At 46.1% G+C, this 21661-nt stretch overlaps 1 protein-coding gene across 1 annotated transcript; it reads left to right on the top strand.

Annotated features, from left to right (window-relative positions):
- The first annotated feature begins 141 nt into the window (after positions 1-141).
- On the top strand, positions 142-21585 carry GPR137C (G protein-coupled receptor 137C). Its single transcript, XM_066608013.1, has 7 exons — positions 142-573; positions 8324-8367; positions 10373-10595; positions 13419-13568; positions 13977-14102; positions 15771-15895; positions 17776-21585. The coding sequence occupies exons 1-7, from the start codon at positions 256-258 to the stop codon at positions 17909-17911; spliced, it is 1122 nt and encodes a 373-aa protein (XP_066464110.1). The 5' UTR covers positions 142-255; the 3' UTR covers positions 17912-21585.
- Positions 21586-21661: the final 76 nt, after the last annotated feature.

Here is a 21661-nt window from a genome sequence, read left to right as displayed (position 1 = left end):
TTCAGAGTCGCCTTCGTCCAATCAGCTGCTACCTCCGTCCACGCGCGGGGGAGGCGGGTCAGGGAGCTTTTGATTGGCATTCGCTGCGTCCTATAGAAAAAGAGAAGCACTAGTGGGCGTGAATCTGAGTGACCAATCGGCTGCAGGCAGAGTACCTCAAATGGTCGGGCTCAGCTGATGTCTTCCAGTGGAGTTGTTTTGAAGAGAGGGAGAACTGCAGCGGAGAGCGGCGCCGGTGACATGCTCTGACTCACCATGAGCGCCGCCATCCCCTGGGCAGTGGTGCTGGGGCTGACGGTGTTGTACACGGCGCTGTGCTCCCTGCTCTTCCTGGCGGTGTACGTGCAGCTCTGGCTGCTCTTGCACTACAAGCAGAAGCGGCTGAGTTATCAGAGCCTGCTGCTCTTCAAGTGCCTGCTGTGGGCCGGCTTCAGGATCGTCCTGTTCTCCTTCTATCTCACTAACTGTGCCCAGGCCAATGCCCTGCAGCCCTTTCCGCACAAGCTGCTCTACTGCGCCCCCATCTGCCTGCAGTTCTCCACCCTCTGTCTGCTCAACCTCTATTTCTCGCAGGTGAGTTCTCGTCTTTAGCGTCTGTGACTTTTCTCTTTTTTTGAGGGCTGCAGTTCCGGTGTGCGCCGGCAGGGGGCGCACGGCTCTCCTCGGTGATAAGAGGACGGTATCTGGAGGCTTCCGTCTCCCCGTCCTTGGAGGGGGAGTCTTAGAACTTGTTGTTTTGCTCATGCAGTGGGGTGACATCACTGCTAAGCTCCAGAGTCACTGGCGCTGTGTGCGAGCCTGTTCCCCGGGTGGCCTGTAGAGGGCGTGCGTGTTCCCTCTGGACAGGTAAATAAGTAGCGAGGAGTCTCGGCGCTGCTTCGTTCACCGCTGGCCTCTTGGGGGCGCTGCACTCCTAGAATTACTGAAATGACATGGTCTGAACGTCTGCTTTTGTGCAAGACTGGGTGACATCACTCTGCTGGCTGTGGCCGTTAGGGGGCGCGCTGCTCTCCTCCAGTATTCCGAAGCTGTGAGTGCCGCGCCCCCTGTAGGAGGTGTTGGTGCTGCAGGACGGCGCTTCCTACTTCTCAGTTTAGTCTTGTTTTCCCCTCAGTGCAGTAGTGGGTGACGTCACTGTTTAACTCTGTGCTCCCCGGTGCTTTTGTGGTGAGTGTTCATCCTTGGCCTGCAGGTGGCGTTCTGCTCCTCCAGTGTGCAGCAGTGAGTGACATCCCTGGTTAACCCTCTCCTGGCAGGGGAGAACTTCCTGCAGAGGAATTGTGTGGCTTCCTACAGCTGTGGTTATGGTTCCTCTGTCCTCAAGAATGAGCTGTGGCGTCCGATCCCCGTCAGCTAGCCTTGGTGTTGGTGTGCTGTACGTGTGTAGCAGAGCGGAGACTGTCACCGGGCATTGCCAGTCATACTGGGGCAGTGCCGGTCATACCAGGGCACTATACAGGACCTGCTGTAGTTATGGTAAAGGGTTTGTCTAAGACATGGCCGAACTTTACCTTCTAGATACATGGTGGCAGCACCGCACGCTTGTGAAAGCTGCCTGAAAGAATCTTGGTTGCCCATAGCAACCAATCACAGCGCAGCTTTCAGTTTACCTCAGCAGTATAAGAAATGAAAGCTGCGCTGTGATTGGTTGCTCTGGGCATGCCCGTATGGAAACTCCACCAGCCTACGCAGTGCCTTAGTGACAACTGGGGGTCTACACCACACACTGACCCTACCGGTGGCAGCTGGCGCTCGGACTCATTAGACCATGCTGCTAGCCCTCTATGGTCCAGTTAGTGACCTCACAAGCCATGGTGTGTCCCATGCAGGACGAGGAGCGCTGCAGCGACGTGTGGGGACTCCTGCATTGTCACTCCTGTCGATGCTCCTATTCACACGGACAGTCCTAGCCAGAAGCAGCTGGTTGCAGTCATTAACGCCCTCGATGCTTTGGGGCGTACATGTACACCCTCCTGCATCAGAGCTTGTATGGAATGGGCTGATTCCGCCCCACACATGGCGGGTATCGGCTGTCTGACAGCAAACACCAGCCACCATCGGTGCTGACACTGACTGTAGCTGTTCACTTCTTTAAATCCCCTGGGTCCTAAACGGGCGCCCCCCTCTCCCATGGCATGTATCACTGCTTATCAGGCCTGGCCTAGTAGGTCTGCAGAAGTACCATATACTGCAATACTGAAGGATTGCAGTATGTGGCCTAAGCAACAAACTAACAAGTTCAAGGTAAAAAAAAGTTAAAATAAGGGAAAAGATTTTATTAAAACTTAAAGGATGCTAAAACTGAGCCCCCTTTTCTGAGTCAGAGGGATACATTTTGGCATGTCGGCAGAAGCTTGGTCTATCACTATGTATCCAGCATGGTGAATGTGTGCAGACAAATCCACAACACTAGCATTGTACTGTGACACAAAGCCTGTAACAACTTCTAGTGCAATCTACAACAGTGGACGCCCCCCGATGTGTACAATCATGGACTGCATTGAAGGAAACTTTTTTTTTTCTTGGCACTTAGTTTCTGTGCTTAGAATAGCGCCACCTGCTGTTTCTATTGTGTCCACCTCAGTAAGGCCTCGTTCACACGGGCTACAAAATCATTGCTAGGTTTTGTCGCCTGAAAGAACGCATTGGAAATCATGGGCTTTACATACACGCGCCTTGTAGCCCGTGTGAACAAGGCCGTAACGCTCCACGGTGGTCAGTCCTGCTGTGTGGCGGGCGGCTGCTTCTGCTGCTCCAGTGTCTTCTCTGCTTGTGATGGGTAGGACATTGTTCTGCATCTCTTCTGACGAGCCGAGGAGGTGCAGCCACGCTCCAAATACTCCGATGGAGGCATGTGTGACCACCGCAGAATACATACTAAGGTGTACATAGGAAGGCAAGCCAGCAGAAACAGCAGGTGGCGCTATTGGTGTTAGTCCTGGAATATAGAAATGCTGTAGTAAATTTTAAAATGATGGTCTGGATTTAGCTATAAAGTGTTTGCCCTGTGGCTAATGAAGTGTTATGTCTATAGGGATGATCAGCCTACCACTCGTGCACGATTCGTTCCTTGCTCAATTTCAGTTTTCTAGAATTGAGCGATGAACACTTATCTGCGGTGCAGGCTGTCATTAGTCAGCAGCACTGAGATTCTTTCAGCTTGTGTCCTGCTGGTAGTTCACACCGGGATGCGAGCTGTAAGCGCAGAGAACAATGCAGCTGTTTGCTTATGCAGAACAGCTGTATTGTTCGCCGAGCGATAGCGGCCGTGTCCTACTCAGCCTGCATAGCTCTTTAGTAGCTACTTGGCTACTAGAGACTGAAGATGATCGCTCAAAACTGTCACTCAAACTGTCGTTTGAGCGATCATCTATCAGTGTAAATGGGGTCTCCAATTCTCCAATCTAGCATATGGGAGTGACCCAGTGAGCATGCTGTGTTTCCTCATCTCCCCCTCAGCATGGATAATATGTATTCCCACCGCCTCTATTTACAGTGAACATGTTGCCTCCCCATAGAACACGTTGTGGTGCTGTTAGGGGACTGACAGGGAGCCGGGTGGTGGATGGCTATATGTATATGTCCGCTCCTGCCATCCAGTGCTGTTACTTGGTGAAAATGTGCCAGGTTTCTGAGTCCTGTTCTCTGCCAGTCTATGGGACATCCCATCTCTCTTGTAGATTCCACTCCTGGCCTCCTTGTATCTTGTCTCTGGCAAGGTTGGCAACTGACACTTCAAAAATGACCACCCTGGTGGAGGTCTCCTGCATGTTGGGCAATAGTTCTGTGCCTATTTCAGCACAACTACAGAAGGCGAACAGTAATGTTCAGGGAGAATTTCAATAATTGGGTCAGGAGTGACCTGACTTTTTTTTTTTTTTTTTCCAGGTCTCCCAAATCTGACTGCCATTAAAGTCAATAGGGGTAAAAAAAAAAAATTAAAAAAAATCAAGTTCTCTAATTGAAAAGAGGAAGTGGCAGCGGCCCCACTGGTTAGCCCTGCCGCCTTGCAGTGGGGTCCCAGGTTCAGATCCCCATAAAGGTCCGATTCATAGCTAGAACTCCAGCACCACAAGGCAGCGGTGCTAATCCAACACATCTGTCCTTCCTACTCCATGCAGAGGGCCAAAACAGCCTGACTCTATCACAACCAGCAAGACTAGTGTGCATCCGTTACTGCCCTTTACTACACGCTAGCATCGCACGGCTCTGGATGTTCTCCTCCTATGTACCTGCCTATAGGCTCTTGGGTTTTGTATGCTGTTATACAGTAATGGGAGATGGCAGTACCCCCTCTAAAGTGACAGCTGGCATCTGCTGTATCAATGGCAGAGGTTTACATTCAATCTCAGTGAGAATGTTGGTCTTCCCTCAACTCAAAAGCAATCCTCAGTGACTGGGCTGCTTCTAGAAGGCGTGGGGCCCATTCACAAAGGTGTAACTTGTGACTGTATATAGAGGGCACATGCCACCATTAAAGTAAGTTGGTGTATCAACGTTTTTTTTTCTTGTGCACAAACTGATGTGTGTAGTAAAAAATATAAATAATGCACATAAGCAACAAAATGGTGAAATCGGTCCGATTTACAGACAAATTGTATATGCCTGTGTGAATAAAGCAGTCTTTGAGGTGCTATAGTGATATCGGCCAGGAGTTACAGTAGGATGCTATACCCGCTGGGTGTCTACCCCCCCCCCCCCCCCCCATAGTATGTGTTATGGCCCCTTTGCTTGGGCCAACAACTGTTTAAACGACCGCATAAGCTGTAACATCGCCGTTGAGGTCATCAGCGCTCTTGCAGAGAGTTTAGACTAAGGGCTTATTCAAGAGCATGGGTGTTTTTACATGCAGGTGCCATAAAAACGTGGGCACCAATCTGCAGTTTGTGCGCCCGTTCAGACGCCCCTGTCTGGTGCATATACACCGAGCCCGGATTGCCGTTGAGCGGGGAGAGACGGTTTAGCTCTGCTAAACTACCTTCCACCTTTCTGCCGGCTCTCAGCAAGGGAGCTAGTGTGCTAAGCTCCCGCCCCTTGTCTGCTGCCAGCAATGGGAGGGGGAGTGAACTTGGCAACCAGCTCCTGCCCCTCCTACTGTTGAGGGGCAGAGGGTAGGGGGTGTGAGTTTAGCAGACATGCCACTAAACCACCTCCCTTCAGCAGCTACCACTGGCTCCTATAGTCTATGCAGCGGCCGACATATTCCGGAAAGGACTATAGTTACTGAACTGCCTTTCCTGTCTGGCGTAAAAGCGCCTGGCCGAAATGCGCTATCTTGGCCTGGCGCTAATACGCCCACGTAAACTGATGCATTATAAACCAATGCATGAGATGGGCAGCGTATATCGGCCGGGTGTGAAGCGCAGTTGATGTATGCTCATGTGAATAAAGCCTAAGACTTATTGCTGGCTTCTCACTCAGCGCCCTACCTGTATGGAGCGGGGAACATTTATACGTAACGAGAAGCCAGCGCTCCAGCATTTAGCGGTAACGACAAGGGAACAAATGGGGAGGTGTCTTTTGCACTCATGCCAACCAATTATTGCTCAAACTCTTTCATTCAAACGAATTTTGAGCAATAATTGTTACATGTTAATGGGCCATAAGTCAACTGGGAAGGCTCACTCCAAATGAACAGCTTGTCATATTTGGGTGATTAAAGGCCAACCCCCTTAACAGCACAGGACACCTCTTCATCCTGGCAGGGTGGCTAGTAAGGCAACAGGACATAAGCATACATCCCGTGGATGGCTCAGAAGCTGAGCCAGCTATGATTGATTGCCGCCATCCAGCTGCAACAGTGGGGATCAAAGAGACCACCGATCCCCCTTTCATGCCGTGATCAATGTGCATGATGGCATGTAAAGGGTTCAGAAGGAGTTTTATTTTATTGGTACAATTGTACCAATAAAAACTACAGTTTGCTACATAAAAAATGGCCATGTTAACAAAAATAAAGTTATGGCTTTTGAAAAGTGGAGATGAAAATCCACTAAGTCACTGTCTTGCTGGCCAAAATAAGCCAGGCTGCTGATGGAAGGGGTAAGGCGGTGTTCTTGATATAGGGGTATGAAGCTTCAGTCTGTAAGAGCAGTTTTCACTGCTTATGTTCAGGTTACCTGTATTTTTACTGTATATATGCCAGTCTTTGTCCTTGTTGCATTTTTTTCATATAGAAGAAAACCTCAAGAAGGGCCAAGTAATGTCAGCTTTGTCACAACCCATAGAAAATGGGGTGCAGCACAAAAAATGGTCAACATGGATGCTAATGCATGTGTGATGCATTGCATCTTTTTTGCATTTAGTCCTTGAATTGGTTATTTTTTTATTTTTTTTTTAAATGATATACGATGTGAATATTTTATTTTTTTCTTTACATGCCACATTGGTCTCATGGGGGGAGGGGGTGCAGTCTGACTATAATGGGTTTGTCTGGCTCCATTATTATGTGCTGCATCTGGGATCTTCTGCCATATGTTACACAGGCTCCAGAGTCCTCGGTACGGATGTGAGCGTGGCCTTATTGGATGGGAGTTTGCGGCTTTTTCAGGACTCTGCAAACACTTGGTTACCACACAATAAGGAAAATAAAATGGCTTTCCGTATACTATGTACTAGCTGGGCATATGCCCCAGGGTGCCCGTGGGACCAGCTGCAAGAAACAAGATATTCCCTGTACTGTTGGGAAAATCTACCCTGTTAGAGCTTGCATAAAAACATTATTTGTAATGGGGAGAGGTGGATGGGCTTCTGCTGGACAGATCTGGCGGTGGCTGTTAGTTGCCTGATAGCTGACACTCTGCTGCTGCAGTCCGATGGTTCCAATCATGGCTCTTAGAATCTGACTGCAGCATTTAAATGTCTAGATGGAGGGAGCTCCCTCGGTCAGCCAGCCAGTTGTTCCCCAAATGAGATCAAGGGCTGCCATGGCTGTTTGCCTATTAGACTGTGCCTGTGGAAGAACTTAATAGACATACTCGTACTGAAGTATTGCTATATATATATATATATATAATAGCGCTGAAAGCCCTGACTGACTGACTCGCCAAAAGTTCTCCAACTTCCCAATGTCGTAGAAACATGAATTTTGGCACAAGCATAGATTATCTCCAAAATAGGAAAAGCTAATGGGTCCCAACTCGATTATTCAATTCTATGCGCAAAAGCATTAGCGTCCAAATTTTACGTACGGAATGTAATTTTTTCACATAGAAACTTAAAATTTGGCACGAGCATTGAATGTCATAAATAGGAAAAGCTAATGGGTCCCAACTCGATTATTCAATTCTATGTGCAAAAGAATTAGCATCCAAATTTTACGTACGGAATCTAATTCTCTCACTTCCCGGTGTCATAGAAACTCAAAATTTGGCAGGAGCATTGATTATGTCATAAATAGGAAAAGGTAATGAGTCCCAACTCAATTATTCAATTCTAAGTGCAAAAGAATTAGCGTCCAAATGTTACGTATGAAATCTAATTTTCTCACTTCCTGATGTCATTTTATATAAAGGAAACTTCGCATGGTTAGCTTCCCATGATGTTTCCTGGGTAACGCAGAGAACTATGCAAAATGGTGAACATATGTTTTTCCGGTATCTCTAAAGTAACCACGGCTTCAGAAGATTTTCCGTCTGAACATCAGATAAACACCAGTACCAAATTAACTCGGGCGAAGCCGGGTATATCAGCTAGTATTATATAAAGTCAGTCTAATGGCACTTTTTTTTTTTTTTATCCTGCATGGTGAATGTCAGAAGAAAATGCATAAACTCAAACTTTTTTTAAACACATTGTAAAGTTATGGTCAGAGGATGGTGACATGAAAGACGTGCCAGGTCTACCATGTGCCTGGTTGTAGAGTATCCCCACTGTAAGGGGCCACAGGAGGCGGCACACATGCCATAACCATACTCCTCAAATTCAGTACAACCCTTGTCCTTGTTGCTATGACATCCCCTGCAACTATAGATTAGCTAGTATAGACCATTGAAGGTCTTCTATAGGTCTCTAAACAATTCATTCAGACACAATGGGATTTTGATGACTATTTCTAGGCCTTAACCTAGAATTATGAGCACCAATTAATATGAAGGTGGTCTTGGTGATGATAGAAACAGAATCCTGGGGTTGGGGACCAAGAAATCAAAGGCCACCATACTGTGGAACAAGGGTTGTCGGGCTCACTAGTTACAACTGTAACGCTGTGCGCAGCTTTCCGAACGACTTGGTAAATGTCTTGCACGGTTTCTTCTGTACTTGTGTCTCTGGTTGAACAAGATGTCTGCTAACATTTTAACTATATTTTCTTTGTTTTTTCCAGGTCATTTTTAAAGCCCGATGCTCCCCAGAATACAATAGATACAAGTAAGTATCAAGATATGAGGGAGCCCTACCTTTCATTGAGACTCTAGCTATCCCAGAATTGGAACCAGACCACTGAACTGCCTGTAATGTATCTTGAAATTGTCAAATCGGCCAATTTCCTGTGCTTACTGTATATTGAGGTCTCGGGAAGCTTACTATTCATTTGCAGTCTATCGCTGACCTTCAGTCAGCATGAAAACCGTCACTGGATCGTGGGCTAGTCTTTCCATGTGAACGCTCCCCGCTCAGCACTTCACATAGGGGAGGTGCTGAGCTAGAAGCCCACACTACCATAGCGGTGACGTCAGTGCTTGCGCAGTCATTTGCCTGATAGTTGTCCTGTGTAATGGCCCTTTTACATGGGGCGACTATCAGCTGAACAATTGCTTAAAGAGTGAATTCAGACGGTATAAGTGTCAGCATGGCCACCGATCAGGTCATTTGTATTTCATTGTCTTGCATGAACATTTTCTCTTCCCTCTGCTAAAGGTACCTTTAAATTATTGGCCTTGGGTATAAGGTCACTGAACAAGAACTGGCTGAAGACTTAAGGCTGATTCAGACACGAGGAGAATCGCTCAAAAGAATTTTTTGAGTGATTCTCATTCTGTCTAAACCCACTGACATCATACAGTTTTTGTGCACGAGTCATTGATTGCTGAATTCTAGCGTGCTAGAATTGAGCGATCAGCTGTTATCAGTTGAGCAGGCTGTTATCAGCTGGCTGCGCTGCTAAGATTCTCTGTGCCTGTGTCCTGCTGTGAACTTACAGCAGGGTACGGGCTGTAAGCACAGAGAACGCTACAGCTGTTTGCTTATGCAAAACCGCTGTAGTGTTTGGCGAGAGATGGTGGCAGTCTCCTGCTGCGCCTGCATAGCTGTGTAGTAGCTAACTGGCTACTATAAAGTAGGCAAAGATCACTCAAACTGTCATTTGAGCGATCTGTCAGTGTAAATGGGATAGTATTCCTGATTATTGCCCCATGTAAACAAGGAAGTGAACAGCTGACAAAGGTGCAAATGCATTTGGAGTCATGAGAAAGTTTGAAAGCTCATTTAGACAACTATTATCGCTCAAAAGTAGAGATGAGCGAGTATACTCGCTAAGGCACATTACTCGAGCGAGTAGTGCCTTAGCCGAGTATCTCCCCGCTTGTCTCTAAAGATTCGGGCGCCAGTGACAGGTGAGTTGCGGGGGGGAGAGACTAGCGGGGAGATACTCAGCTAAGGCACTACTTGCTCGAGTAATGTGCCTTAGTGAGTATACTCGCTCATCTCTACTCAAAAGCCGTCTTTTGAGCGATAATTGTGTGTAACTGCACTTACATCGTGCAGTTTTCGTTATCCCGTTGCTCATCGTTTTTCAGACTATGATGAGGCTTATCAGGGATTCACAGCGGATACAGCTGATACTATTGTTTCAGCTGTATCCCGCTCCCTGATAACGGGCTGGGTATAGAGAACAGAGCGGTCCAGCTCTATTCTGCATACCGGGCATGGAGCGCTCAGCTGTATAACAGCTGGGTGCTCTGTGCAGAAAACTCTGGATCTGGATACAGAAGCCAAGCAGGGCCCCCCCCCCCCCCCCCTTGTCCTCTGCATCCTCCGCACCAAGTGTTCGGCTGTATAACAGCCGGGTGCTCGGAGCGGGGGAATAGCTGTATTCTCCACTGGCAGCGCAAGGTGATCGATCATCTTGCACTGCAAATGACACCGACTATCGCTCAAAAGTCACTTGAGTGACCTCTTTCGAGCGATAATCGTTATATTTAAATAGGCCTTAAGTCTGTAGACATACTATGACAGCCATCATAAGGGTTCCATCGCCAGCTCACAATTAATGGAGTGCCCTTGCTAAATCAACTTTTACAGACTTTCTTTCCCAAGTTTCACCATATTGAAAATGCACTACAACTTCTACGGACTCTAAATGGTAAATGGCTCTGCTTTATCTGTTTTATGAGCACCTCGGTACTGACACTTCCTCACTTCTTTCCATGTACAGGATTCCTCTACACTTTGGATTTATATTCACTACTCTTGCCTTTGTGATAGTGAATTTATCTTGCATATTGATTGCTGATGGGGCCGATGACCAGCATGGATGGATCACAATGATCAGGATGATATTCAGTGACTGTCTCTTCTTTGCCTGTTCCATCTCCCTGGCCAACAACGTCTATAGGATTGCCAACATGTCTCCTGCGTATGTCTATCTAGAATCAAAAGTACGTATTCAGCAACTTATTATAGTTGGGACTGCCTATAGAAGGCCTGGTATTATGGGGACAGCAGCAAATCTGATCAACTTATGTCTTGCCTGTACTAGAGAGATTCTGAATTCTGGAAGGGACAACCTGTCCCTTCTCCAGCACAAATGCTGTATGGGGCCCACTGCGTAGATCCAAATGTCCATCCATATCAATGTCTGCATTCTAGCAATATCCATGTTTTGGGTTTCCCTCTCCATGCCAAGACTCATCCCAGAAGTCATATACAAGAGCCATTTTAAAGGGTTATCATCTCTAACCCCTTTACACTGCAGGGCATACACTTACATCCTGCTGTGAAGGTATGTATGAAGAGAGATCGCAGGGTGATCTATTCATACAATGCGTGCACCAGCGGTTTCTTACAGCCAACATCGGGCAGCAGTGGCTCCAATAAGCGGTGGAGGGGAGTGGGACTTTTAACCCTTTAAATGCCGCTGTCAATTCTGACAACAGTGTTTAAATCCCCTGAACGATGTGTGGGGGTCCCATACAGCCCCCTGCAATGAGATCGCAGGGAGCTGCTGTGCAGGTGTTCCAGGAGCCTTCTGAAAGGCCCCAGGGCTGTCTGGTCAGAATGCTTATCAAGCCATGCCCATGAAGGTGTCTGGACTGCCTGTCCAATCGCAGTATAATGTAATGCCACAGCATTACATCATACTGCAGGAGCAATCAAAGCATCACAAGTTGTCCCCTCTGGTGACTAAAGAAAAAGTAAAAATGAGATCAAAGTTTTACAAACTTAAAAAAAAGTTCAACCTTCTCCCCTCTTGCCATAGTTATAATAAAACTAAAATTCATATTTGGTATCACTGCGTCTGTAAACATCCGATCTATCAATGTAACGCATTACTAACCCCACATGACGAACGTCGTCAGAAAAAAATAAAATAAAGAATGCCAGAAGTGCACTTTTTTGGTTACCCTGTCCCCCCCCCCCCCCCCCCCCCCTCCCCAAAAGCAATAAAAGGCAATCAAAAAGTGGTACTAACTCAGACTACAGGGCATCCTGCAAAAAACGAGCCCTAGCACAACTATATCAACAGAAAAAGAAAGGTATGACGTCAAAATTATTTTTAAAAAACGCGACTCACCGAAAGATGGCGTTAAGGGGATAAACGGGATGCCTTTAAAGCATGATGGCCTAGCCTTGGATATGCTGTCAATATTTGATTGCCAGGGGTCTGCCTCTTGAGACCTCAACCAATCAGCTGACCAAAGGTGCCATGGCACTCATCTAAAGCCCCATTTACATGGGACGAATGTTGGCAAACTATGCCCAACACTCGTCCCCGCACATGCACGCTCACATGCTCCTGCACTGGAGCTTGTATCGCTGGCTCGCAGGAACAGATTTCAGTTCTTGCACCTCCTGCGCCTCTCCATTCAGTTAACATAGTGGCCGTTAAATACAGAATGGCTGCTATTTACACTGCTGTCATAGTTAAACTTATCGTTTATGCAGCATAAATCTCTTCCAATCTCTCCTTTCCCCCTACATCAATCTCTGGCCCAACATGTCAGCTGCACCTCAAGAACATCACAAGAATCCGCTCTTTTCTCACCGTGGACATGCTAAAACGCTCACTGTTGCCCTCATCCACTCTCAGCTTGATTATTGCAACACGCTGCTGATTGGGCTTCCCCGCACCAGACTCTAGCTTCCAGTTCCCTAAACCAAACCCCTCTGTACTCCGCCTGATAACATGCTCCCTGACCTACTGACTGCAATCCCTGCTAGCCACCATCAACTGCTCCCTGCAGTCATACTGATTCAGCCACACAAGTTGACCGTTTGTGTGTGTGTGTGTGTGTGTGTGTGTGTATATCATCCCTTACACTCCACCTCGCCATACCGTGCACATCTCCAGCCCTTTACCTTCTGTATCACCCCATTATTTGTAGTATGTAAGCTCGTTGGTGCAGGACCCTCACCCCTATTGTCTCATTCAACTGATTACTTCATGTAACCGTGGTCTTGTTTTTTATTCCCCCTGTCTTGTAAATGCTGCTGAAAATGTTGGCGCTATATAAGTTATCTATTATCTCTGTGTAACCCTTTTCCCACGCAGTCCTACACTCTTCTCTGCTGTGTGTGTCCCCCCCCCCCCCCCCCCCCTCAAGCCCCAGGGACATCCTGTAAAGCCGGTGGAGCTGCATCCTCTATATGGATCTCTGAATATAGAGATAGACTTGACTATATGCATATAGGTGTTTTTGTTTAGGATGGTTAGCTTTTCAACTAGCACATCTCCCAGCTGGTCTTTCAAAAACTTTTTAGAGTTTTTTTTTTTGTGTTTAAGATGAATTAAAAATAAAACCTATTCATTGACATATGATCTAGTAGATTTTGTTTATCCAAATTTCATCTTCTGTGACTTGTATGCTTGACATCTAGCAGTTGATGACACTTTGGTGGGAATCACACAAGCATGTAGTAAAACGCTGCATGTATAATGCAGTGTTTTTACTGCTGTGAGCCCTCCTTATTTGCCGTTTGCTATCTTGTAATTCTCATTGGCGGTTTGGCTTGTTATATTTGACAGCTGTAATGGAAATCTGCTTTTGTGCTTATACATGGCAGCCAATATGAACAGGCTGAGCTGCAGTGCAAAGCATGGAGGAAGAACAAAATGCATCGTTGGCTCGTTCAAACAAGAAATTGTTCAGTTGTTCACATTCACCGTATAAGTGAGATTGACTGAACGAGGTGTATATTGTGTTTTTTTTTTTCTGTTTTTTTTTTAATAAAGGAACACTTATCTATTTGCTTTCTTCTAGGGCACTTCTGGAAATCAAGCTGTTGTAATTGGCTCTGTAATTAGCGTTCTCTATATCCTGAGAGCGTTATACAACTTGGTTGTGGTTTCCATTCAGCCAGAAAACAAGCCAAGTCCCTTCAGCTATGGCTGGAGAACAGTCCCTGATCATGTAAGTAATCGGTAATGTTGGGTCTGCTGGGTTCCTGGATGTTCTCTGTGGATGTGCAGTATTTGGTCACTCCTGTAGGAAGTATATGAAAGGAACACCTCCATTAGCTGTAAAGTAGACCTGTCCTTCATCCCTGAGGTTCTTCTGGAGTTAACGGCCGGCTTGGGTGAGGGTCCAACCAATATGATGCCTTGAAATTGGCTGAAGGACATGATCCATAAGCAGGAGTATTTTTGGAGCTGTAGCAGTCTATGCAGTGAGCTCCCCCTGGTGGTGGCTGTGAGCAGACAGATTTTTACTTGATACTATGGCTGTGTGGAAATGGTTTGTTAGTTATGTCTATAGGGAGGTAGAGGCATCTTAGATGCCTTAATGTGAACCCTTTACCAGTAACCTTTTCTCCTCCAGGTTGTTACAGAAGAGACTAATAGTCTGGAATATCTCATTTTTGGGATTATTCTTCTGTTCTGTGAGCTCCTGCCAATGAGCCTGATGGCCTACTTCTTCCGGGCTAAGAAGCTGCGACAAAACCTGGTGAGTTCACCTTCTATAGCCGATCAGCCATCCTCTAAAGGACACCTTAAACACAAGGCCTGCAACCTCACTTTTATGTGGTCCATAGACCGTGCAGCAAACCTAATGGGCATTCTTCTCACCCAGCCTGGCGGTGGCAGTGCGGAGTCTGACTGACCCTTCCTTCCCCACATCTGCATGTGATATCTTGTACACAGCGCAGATGGCAAGGTGAGACGTCAGACTTGGCTGTGGCTACAGGTGGGGTGAGTTGGATGCCTGTAGGTATGCTGCTCAGTAGGGGTTCATGGTTAATACTGGGGTCACTATGGGGGTCACAGTACTACTCGTTCAGACTTAAGTACACTTTGTTTCTACAAATGAGCTGTGTATTTGTGAACACAAAAAAAACAGACCCAATGAAATGGTGCATGAATACACCGGTTTCCTGCATATTTGTGGCAGTCTATTCACTTCCATGGCCTCTTGTGCTGTATATTGCGTGACAAAACGCGTTGTGCCGCCTTTTTCCCTCCACACAATCACGCATTTGAGGAAAAAATACTCATGTGAACAAACCCATTGCAAACTGTAAAATATACTCAAGTGCTTACTACAGCCCAATGTCCTAGGGCTAGTTTGACTTGCAGAATCTGTGCGGGAGATCTGCCAATCAAGCAGCCCATAGAGATGCATGGGCGTCTGCAAATTAAAGCATGCGGATTTGTTTTCCAGACCTTTCGCTCCAGAAAACAGATCTCACTTTTGTGCGTTTCCGCATGGACTGCTTCCATTTAAGTCAATGAAAGCTGTCTGATCTGCAGTACTCCTGCAGTTGACACTGCAGACATGCTACAGACCTGCAGGAAAGCAGGAGATTAAAGTGTACTGCGCTTGTCCCACGGCAAGCGGTAAGGACCATGCACAGTACAGTGAACCTGGAATTCGAGATGTCCACATGGACGCCGCTGCCAGGGAAAATGCAGGTACGCAGGGCTTGCTGACCGCAGGCAGGGCTAGATTCCATGTGGGATTTCTTGCACACAATCCAACCTGCCTGTGGACATGAGGCATTACAATTGGGTCTTTGATGGCAACCATAAGGCTGATGTGACCATTGGTGAAGAGGAGTTTGCACCTAGCACCAACTAAACCATTTGCAGCTGGACAGCAAAAATGTAGCGCTCCTCCCACATCCCTCGTTGGCACCTAATGCCAGCATAGGTCGACTGCCTCTTAATGTTTCCCATGCTGTATGTTAACTGTGCCTAACCAGTCTGCATGGGTCCAGGTAATCTCTGCCACCTGCGGTGTGCTCAATAACCCAGCCCCTCCACGTGAGTGACCTATGTTGTCCCAATCTCAGTGTACACACAGCTTGGCTGTATGGGATGAACTCTGTATACAACAAAATCCATACTCGTGTTAAACTTTTTTTTTTTTTTTTTCAAACTCTTTAACAGCTGCGGTCAAAAACAGCCAGCCTCTGCATTGTATAGAGTGGGATTGGCTCCTGAATCCCCCTTCATACAAACCATGATCCTCTAGGACATAGTTATGTGTTAAGGGGTTAAACGCCTCCAAACTGAAAGGTGCCATTTTAAGACTCCAAGGAAGAACTTTTCCATGGGGCCTCCTGTTCCATGTAAAGCACTAACTTGCAAAATGTTTTTTTTCCTGTTCTTGCAGGAGCCAGCTGGTATGGTGAATAGTCACAGCTTCGGGTCAAGAGCTTACTTTTTTGACAATCCTAGAAGATATGACAGCGATGATGACTTGCCCAGACTGGCAGGTGCCAGAGCAGAGCGAGGAAGGTGAGCTTTAAAGTAAAGTTTTCTATATAAATAGGGATGTCCCCTAAATGTCAGAGGTAACTGAGGTGTTCCCATGTTATAAAGTGACCATGGAATAGGGTTTGGTTGGTGGTGCAACCACTGAGCAGCTCCACTAATCCTGGAAGAGGGGGCTGCAATACAGATGTACCCCCCCCCCAGAGACCCCATACTTGCCTCCGGCTCCGGCGCCCATGCACAGTAGAGCACATGACATGCCGGCCGCATCATGACGCAGCCGGCGGTAGGCAGGGAAGCGTTTTCATGCTATTCTCCGCAGTGCTTCAGCTGTACGCTTGCGGCAAATAGAACATGCCGCGGGTAAATCCATGGGGCGGAATTCCACACCGTGAGCATTGCACTATTAAGTTCAATAGAGCCTAATAACTGCAGGGCATCGCCATGGATTTCCGCCACGTATAGCGGCAGAAATCCAGCGGTGGGAATTGGCCCTTAAAGGAGTGCTAATGTTTTGTTGACAGGTGCTGGGTTGAGGCAATTAACATAAGTGTTAACTGTGCTCTAATAGAGGCTTATTGAGCACAGATGTGACACTTGTGTCCATTCATCACATGGTCAGCCATGCACTTGCATTGGCACCATGTAATGCTACACTTCTCCTGCAAGGGGTGTGAGTGCACACTTCATTTAGAACCGCATTAGACTATAGGCCACCTCAATGACTGACTCCTGTGTGGATGTCCATAGCATAAGTATTAAAGGTGCAATATTCATGTTACTTGAGACTGATTCTCCTTCGTCATTTCAAAGCTGACTCCAATATGGAGGAGGGTGCAGATCACATTAGGATGAATCATAGAATGGTAGAGTTAGAAGGGACCTCCAGAGTCATCGGGTCCAACCCCCTGCTCAGTGCAGGATTTACTAAATCATCCCAGACAGATATTTGTCCAGCCTTTGTTTGAACACTTCCATTGAAGATCTCGCCACCTCCTGTGGTAACCTGTTCCACTCATTGATCGCCCTCACTGTCAAAGCTTTTCCTAATATTTAATCTGTGTCTCCTCCCTTTCAGTTTCATCCCATTGCTTCTAGTCTTTCCTTGTACAAATGAGAATAGCGCTGATCCCTCTGCACTGTGACAGCCCTGCAGATATTTGTAGACAGCTATGAAGTCTCCTTTCAGCCTTTTTTGCAAGCTAAACATTCCCAGATCCTTTAATTGTTCCTCATAGGACATGATTTGCAGACTGTTCACCATCTTGGTAACTCTTCCCTGAACTTGCTCCAGTTTGTCTGTCTTTTATAGTGGGGTGCCCAGAACTGGACACAGTATTCCAGATGAGGTCTGACTAAGGATGAATTCGGACAACCGTATATCGGCTCGGGTTTTCACGCCGAGCCGATATACGGTGTCCTTGTCTGCAGGGGGGAGGATGGAAGAGCCAGGAGCAGGAACTGAGCTCCCGCCCCCTCTTTGCCCCTCGCCACTATTTGCAATAGGAAGGGGCGAGACAGGGGTGGAGCGAAGTCCTGCCGCTTAGCTCCACCCCTGTCCCACCCCTCCATTTACATACAGCTGGGCTTTAAGTGGGGGACCAGGTGCCATAAATTTACAGTGCTTTGGTCCTAAATGGGGTTAAGTGCACTTTTAACCTCTTAGTGAGACAAGTAATTTTGTACTTAAAAAAAAAAAAAAAAAAAAATTATAAAATTCGTGTGTTCCAGTGGTCATAATCTTTTAATTTTAAAAGCTTTGTGTAAAGACTTTCTTTTTTGAGGAAGGGAGAGAAAAAAAACTTTTAGATGTAGTCAGCAATGACTGCAGGATTAAATGGTGTAGATAATGTGCTCCCTGTTTTATGGCACTGTAGATCTTTACTTTATTTTTTTTGTTCCAGTTTGTCCTCCACCCCAAAAGCCTCTGGATGGTATGGAGCAATATGTCCGACCAGCAGCTGTGCACTGGCACCACCTCTAGAGCCGGCATCAGGGACTCCTATCCTGTTCACTTGTGGAGCTAATGCACTGGCATGACCCTACTGACAGGACAGTTACATGTGCATCTTCTGCAAGCGAGTGTCGCTCTGACACAGTAAGGCGCATCCAGTACCTTGTTTACGTTAACGCTGCATTTGAGAATACACATTCCGGTTTTTGTTTTCCTTTTTCAAGACTGAAACCTAGTCTTGGATGTAACTGTCCTTTAAGACTTGCTGAGGTACTAGAGGTCTTCAGGAGCGGAATGGCACTTGGCAGCTCTTAAGGAATTATATTACTGTGCGGTTTTTTGCACATAAATGTTTCATGTGAAGACTAATTCTCCTTTTCCAGACACGGAAAACCAAAAAAGGATTAAAACGCATCACTGCAGACCACCTTCAAAGGAAAGGGTTGCTGTCTCTTCTATCCTACACTAGTAACTTGCTTTTTCCCCCTCTTGCCTGAATAGGTTAAGTTCCAGCTTATTTATTTTTTAAACTGCTGCCTGAGCTCTATTTTTCTATGCTAAGCTCTAAATATCCTCCATAGACATTTAAATTATGAAAATCGCAGCCCAAAGCCACCACTAGAGGGAGCCTTCTGCATGTAAGCTGAACTCGTAATACACTATGCATTAAGCTCCCCCTAGTGGTGGTTGCTGCACACAACAGCATGTTTCCTGCATCTAAACCTGTCCAGATTTGGAGCTCCTGTATCATCAGAAAAAAAGAAATTTGACTGCTATGAAGATGGATTAACTGGACTAAGGAAAAACTATGTTAAAAGGTGTGAACTGGTCGCTCTCTACCGAACTACTTTTATCTCTTTCCCCCCCCCCCTTCATTCTCCTCACTTTTCTTTTGGGTTGGTTTTCTTAACTCTGTTCTGAAACTTATTTTCACTACTTCAGTAGTAGACTTTTTTTTTTTAAAATCTGTACCATATCTCTTGCAGATGTGTATTAGGGGCAGCTACTTGTTCTATCTGGAGGCTTGCACTGTAATGTGAAACATCCCAGTAGAAATCAAAGCTAATCTGTGCAATAAGTATTGAGCTGATATATGCCCTTAAAGGGTTCATACACCTCGGGCCACCATATCCCACAGGTGCTGAAGGCAAATGCCATCCTAGTATATGCCAAGCACTGACTGGCACATACTGCCTGCATTGGCCAGTGCAAAGGTATTGCATCTCTACTGCTAGATTACCCAGGGCAACTGCCTGCTTCCTCGATCCATGCAGGTAGGAGCATGCAAAGTGTTAAAAGGGAATTCTAGAGACTGGACACTTTGAAATTGTCATTCACACACTGAGTGAAAACTGCTAGATTGCAGAGGTCTGTCTCGTAATCCCAAGAACAGGGGTCTGGTTGGTCTCCAAGGGAATGGGCGTCATACAGGTAATTTGTGGCACTCTATTCTTTTTAAAAATTGCCAAGTGCTCTGTGTTTGACAGTCTCTACTGATCTCATTGAAATGAATGGAGCAGTGGTGTGACAGTGACATTCACTTCATTACTTTGGAGACAATCCAGACCCCTGTTCTCAGGATCGGTGGAGGTCCCAATGGAGGGGTAAAAACCTTCTCTCGAATACCCCTTTAACTTTCCTTAACTGCTGGTTAGCTACCAAATGGAGATGCTGGCTCGTGTAGCCTATGTATCTGCTGATGCTGTAAAGTAACAAGCATTTGTTGCAAAGTCCCACCTGGGCTATGTAGATGCATCTGTAGCCACGCACTGAAGTAAGAATGTAAACTATGGGCTTAAGTGCCCAAAAATAAAGCGTTCCAGTCTTATCAATGGTATGAAAGTAGTTAGTGAGGCTCTACAACCAGACAATGCCTAATTCCCTTTGCTAGTCGTGCAGGGTTAAACACAAAATGGAACACTTTCCCTTTGTTCTGGTACTTGCCAGTAAGTTTCTTGCTTGAATATTCCTAAATTCTGCATTTCAAACTATGAAATCCTGCATTGTGTAGTCGGTACAATAGCTGCATTCATGCCGGCGTGTTCTATGGGGGGGCGATGTATGACAGTCTCATACATTTATGTATGTCGCAGCAGATATTTGTGTGCTTATGGAATTAGCCATTTTTAGTACTCAACCAACATTTGGGATGGGTGATGAGGTTTGAGGCACAAAAGGATCTTTAATGGTTTGGTCACATAGCGATTTAGTAGTTTAGGTGTCATGAGATGGACTCCATGGAAGCTCAGACCCTGCATACGTTTTTTTTTTCCCATTAGATCTACTTAAATGTGGTGCTCATCTTGTTGCTGCAGGTGCTGAACCGTGTCAAAAAGGAGGTCCTTGCCAAATCAATTAATATTTGCACTAGGGGCAGATGGACAGGAGTATTTCTCCAGAACTATGAACTTCAAGGAAAGGACCAAGAATGTCATGGAGAATTCTCTATTTAAAGAGGTACTCCTCCTGAACGGAGCGGTCTAAGCTGGCAGATTGTATACATGCTGTCTGACATCCTCGCTGGTGTTTGGTAGTGACTCATTAACTAGACTGTCAGACAATGTTTATGCTGGCACCAGAGAAGGGGTGAAGCCACTTGGTACTCATACTGCTTCTGTAGATGGTCAGGAGAAGGACCTCTCATGCTGCAGCATACTGAGGTCTTCATAGTCCTAACCCTGCTTCTACCTGGAGAACGATGGCTCTTATATGGTCCAGTCACACTGGAAGCTGCAGCGTCTCTTACCCACTTTATCCATCAGTAACTTCAGCTTTACTGAAAGCTAGCAAGAAAGCTGAAGATCATAACTTTTCACGTTTCCTTGACTGTTCAGTGTATAGACTCTACTGGAAATGGGCAATAAGTGGTATGTAACAGATCCTAGTATGAATTTAATTTAAGGATATGGTCACGCATAGTGGAAAATCTGTGACGGAATCTGCACTGTGTGGATTTGGATGTGGGTCTGCAGCAGCCTTCACCTCTTCAGTTGAAAGAGGAAAACCTGCTGCGGATCAGCACCAAATTCCACACTTCTGCCGCTTATTTACAATAGTAGTAAACCCCAAATGAACACCTTTCTACAGGTCACCCTAGGATGCACTACTGCTGTGTGGATGGTGTTATAAGGCAGCATAACCTCGGGCTCAGCTGCATTCTGTCTGGACTGGAACATGCTAGCGTTGTTATAGGTTATTGCCAAAGACTTAGAATTGGCTTCTAACCCCCTATGTGTTCTGATGCACTTTAAGAGTTAGTTCAAGGGTCAGTATTTATATATTTTCCATAGAAGCCCCTCCCCATTGTTAGAAAAAAATCGTACAATTCTGAAGACTAAATTTTAATGTTGCATTATTAGGGCAGTTACAAGACTGTTCTCTAGTGGTAGCAATTTTACAGTCTAGTAGAAAATGGGCCTCCTTTATCTAATTGGCACAGGAAGGGAGGAGTCTCATGGCAGCCAATCAGATTCTTCTTGGTGCATGTTGGAAAGCTTTGATCTGATTGGCTGCTGTGATGGCAACCTGGTCCCTCTCAAATTTAATTAGCCCAAGTGTGACTGTTTTTATTTTTAAGATGTTTAACCCTGTGACTGCCAGCAACAAACTGCAATGTTGTTAACCCCTCTGCTAGCAGAGGTTTTTACCAGTGTTTTCTACTTGCTGGTTTTAACCTGCAGTGGCCAATGAATGTACTGTGTAATTTCACTAAACTTGTTATGAAGCACTACCATATTGAAATAAAATTATCTGCACTAAATCGTCCCTGTGTATCTGTGACATCCGCTCCATTACTAAACTGCTGGTTACACTGCCTATTGGACAGTAATGTGGAG

The sequence above is a fragment of the Eleutherodactylus coqui genome, chromosome 6 (genome assembly GCF_035609145.1).
Source record: "Eleutherodactylus coqui strain aEleCoq1 chromosome 6, aEleCoq1.hap1, whole genome shotgun sequence".
Classification (NCBI taxonomy): domain Eukaryota; kingdom Metazoa; phylum Chordata; class Amphibia; order Anura; family Eleutherodactylidae; genus Eleutherodactylus; species Eleutherodactylus coqui.
This window is presented reverse-complemented; position numbering and strand designations above follow the sequence as displayed.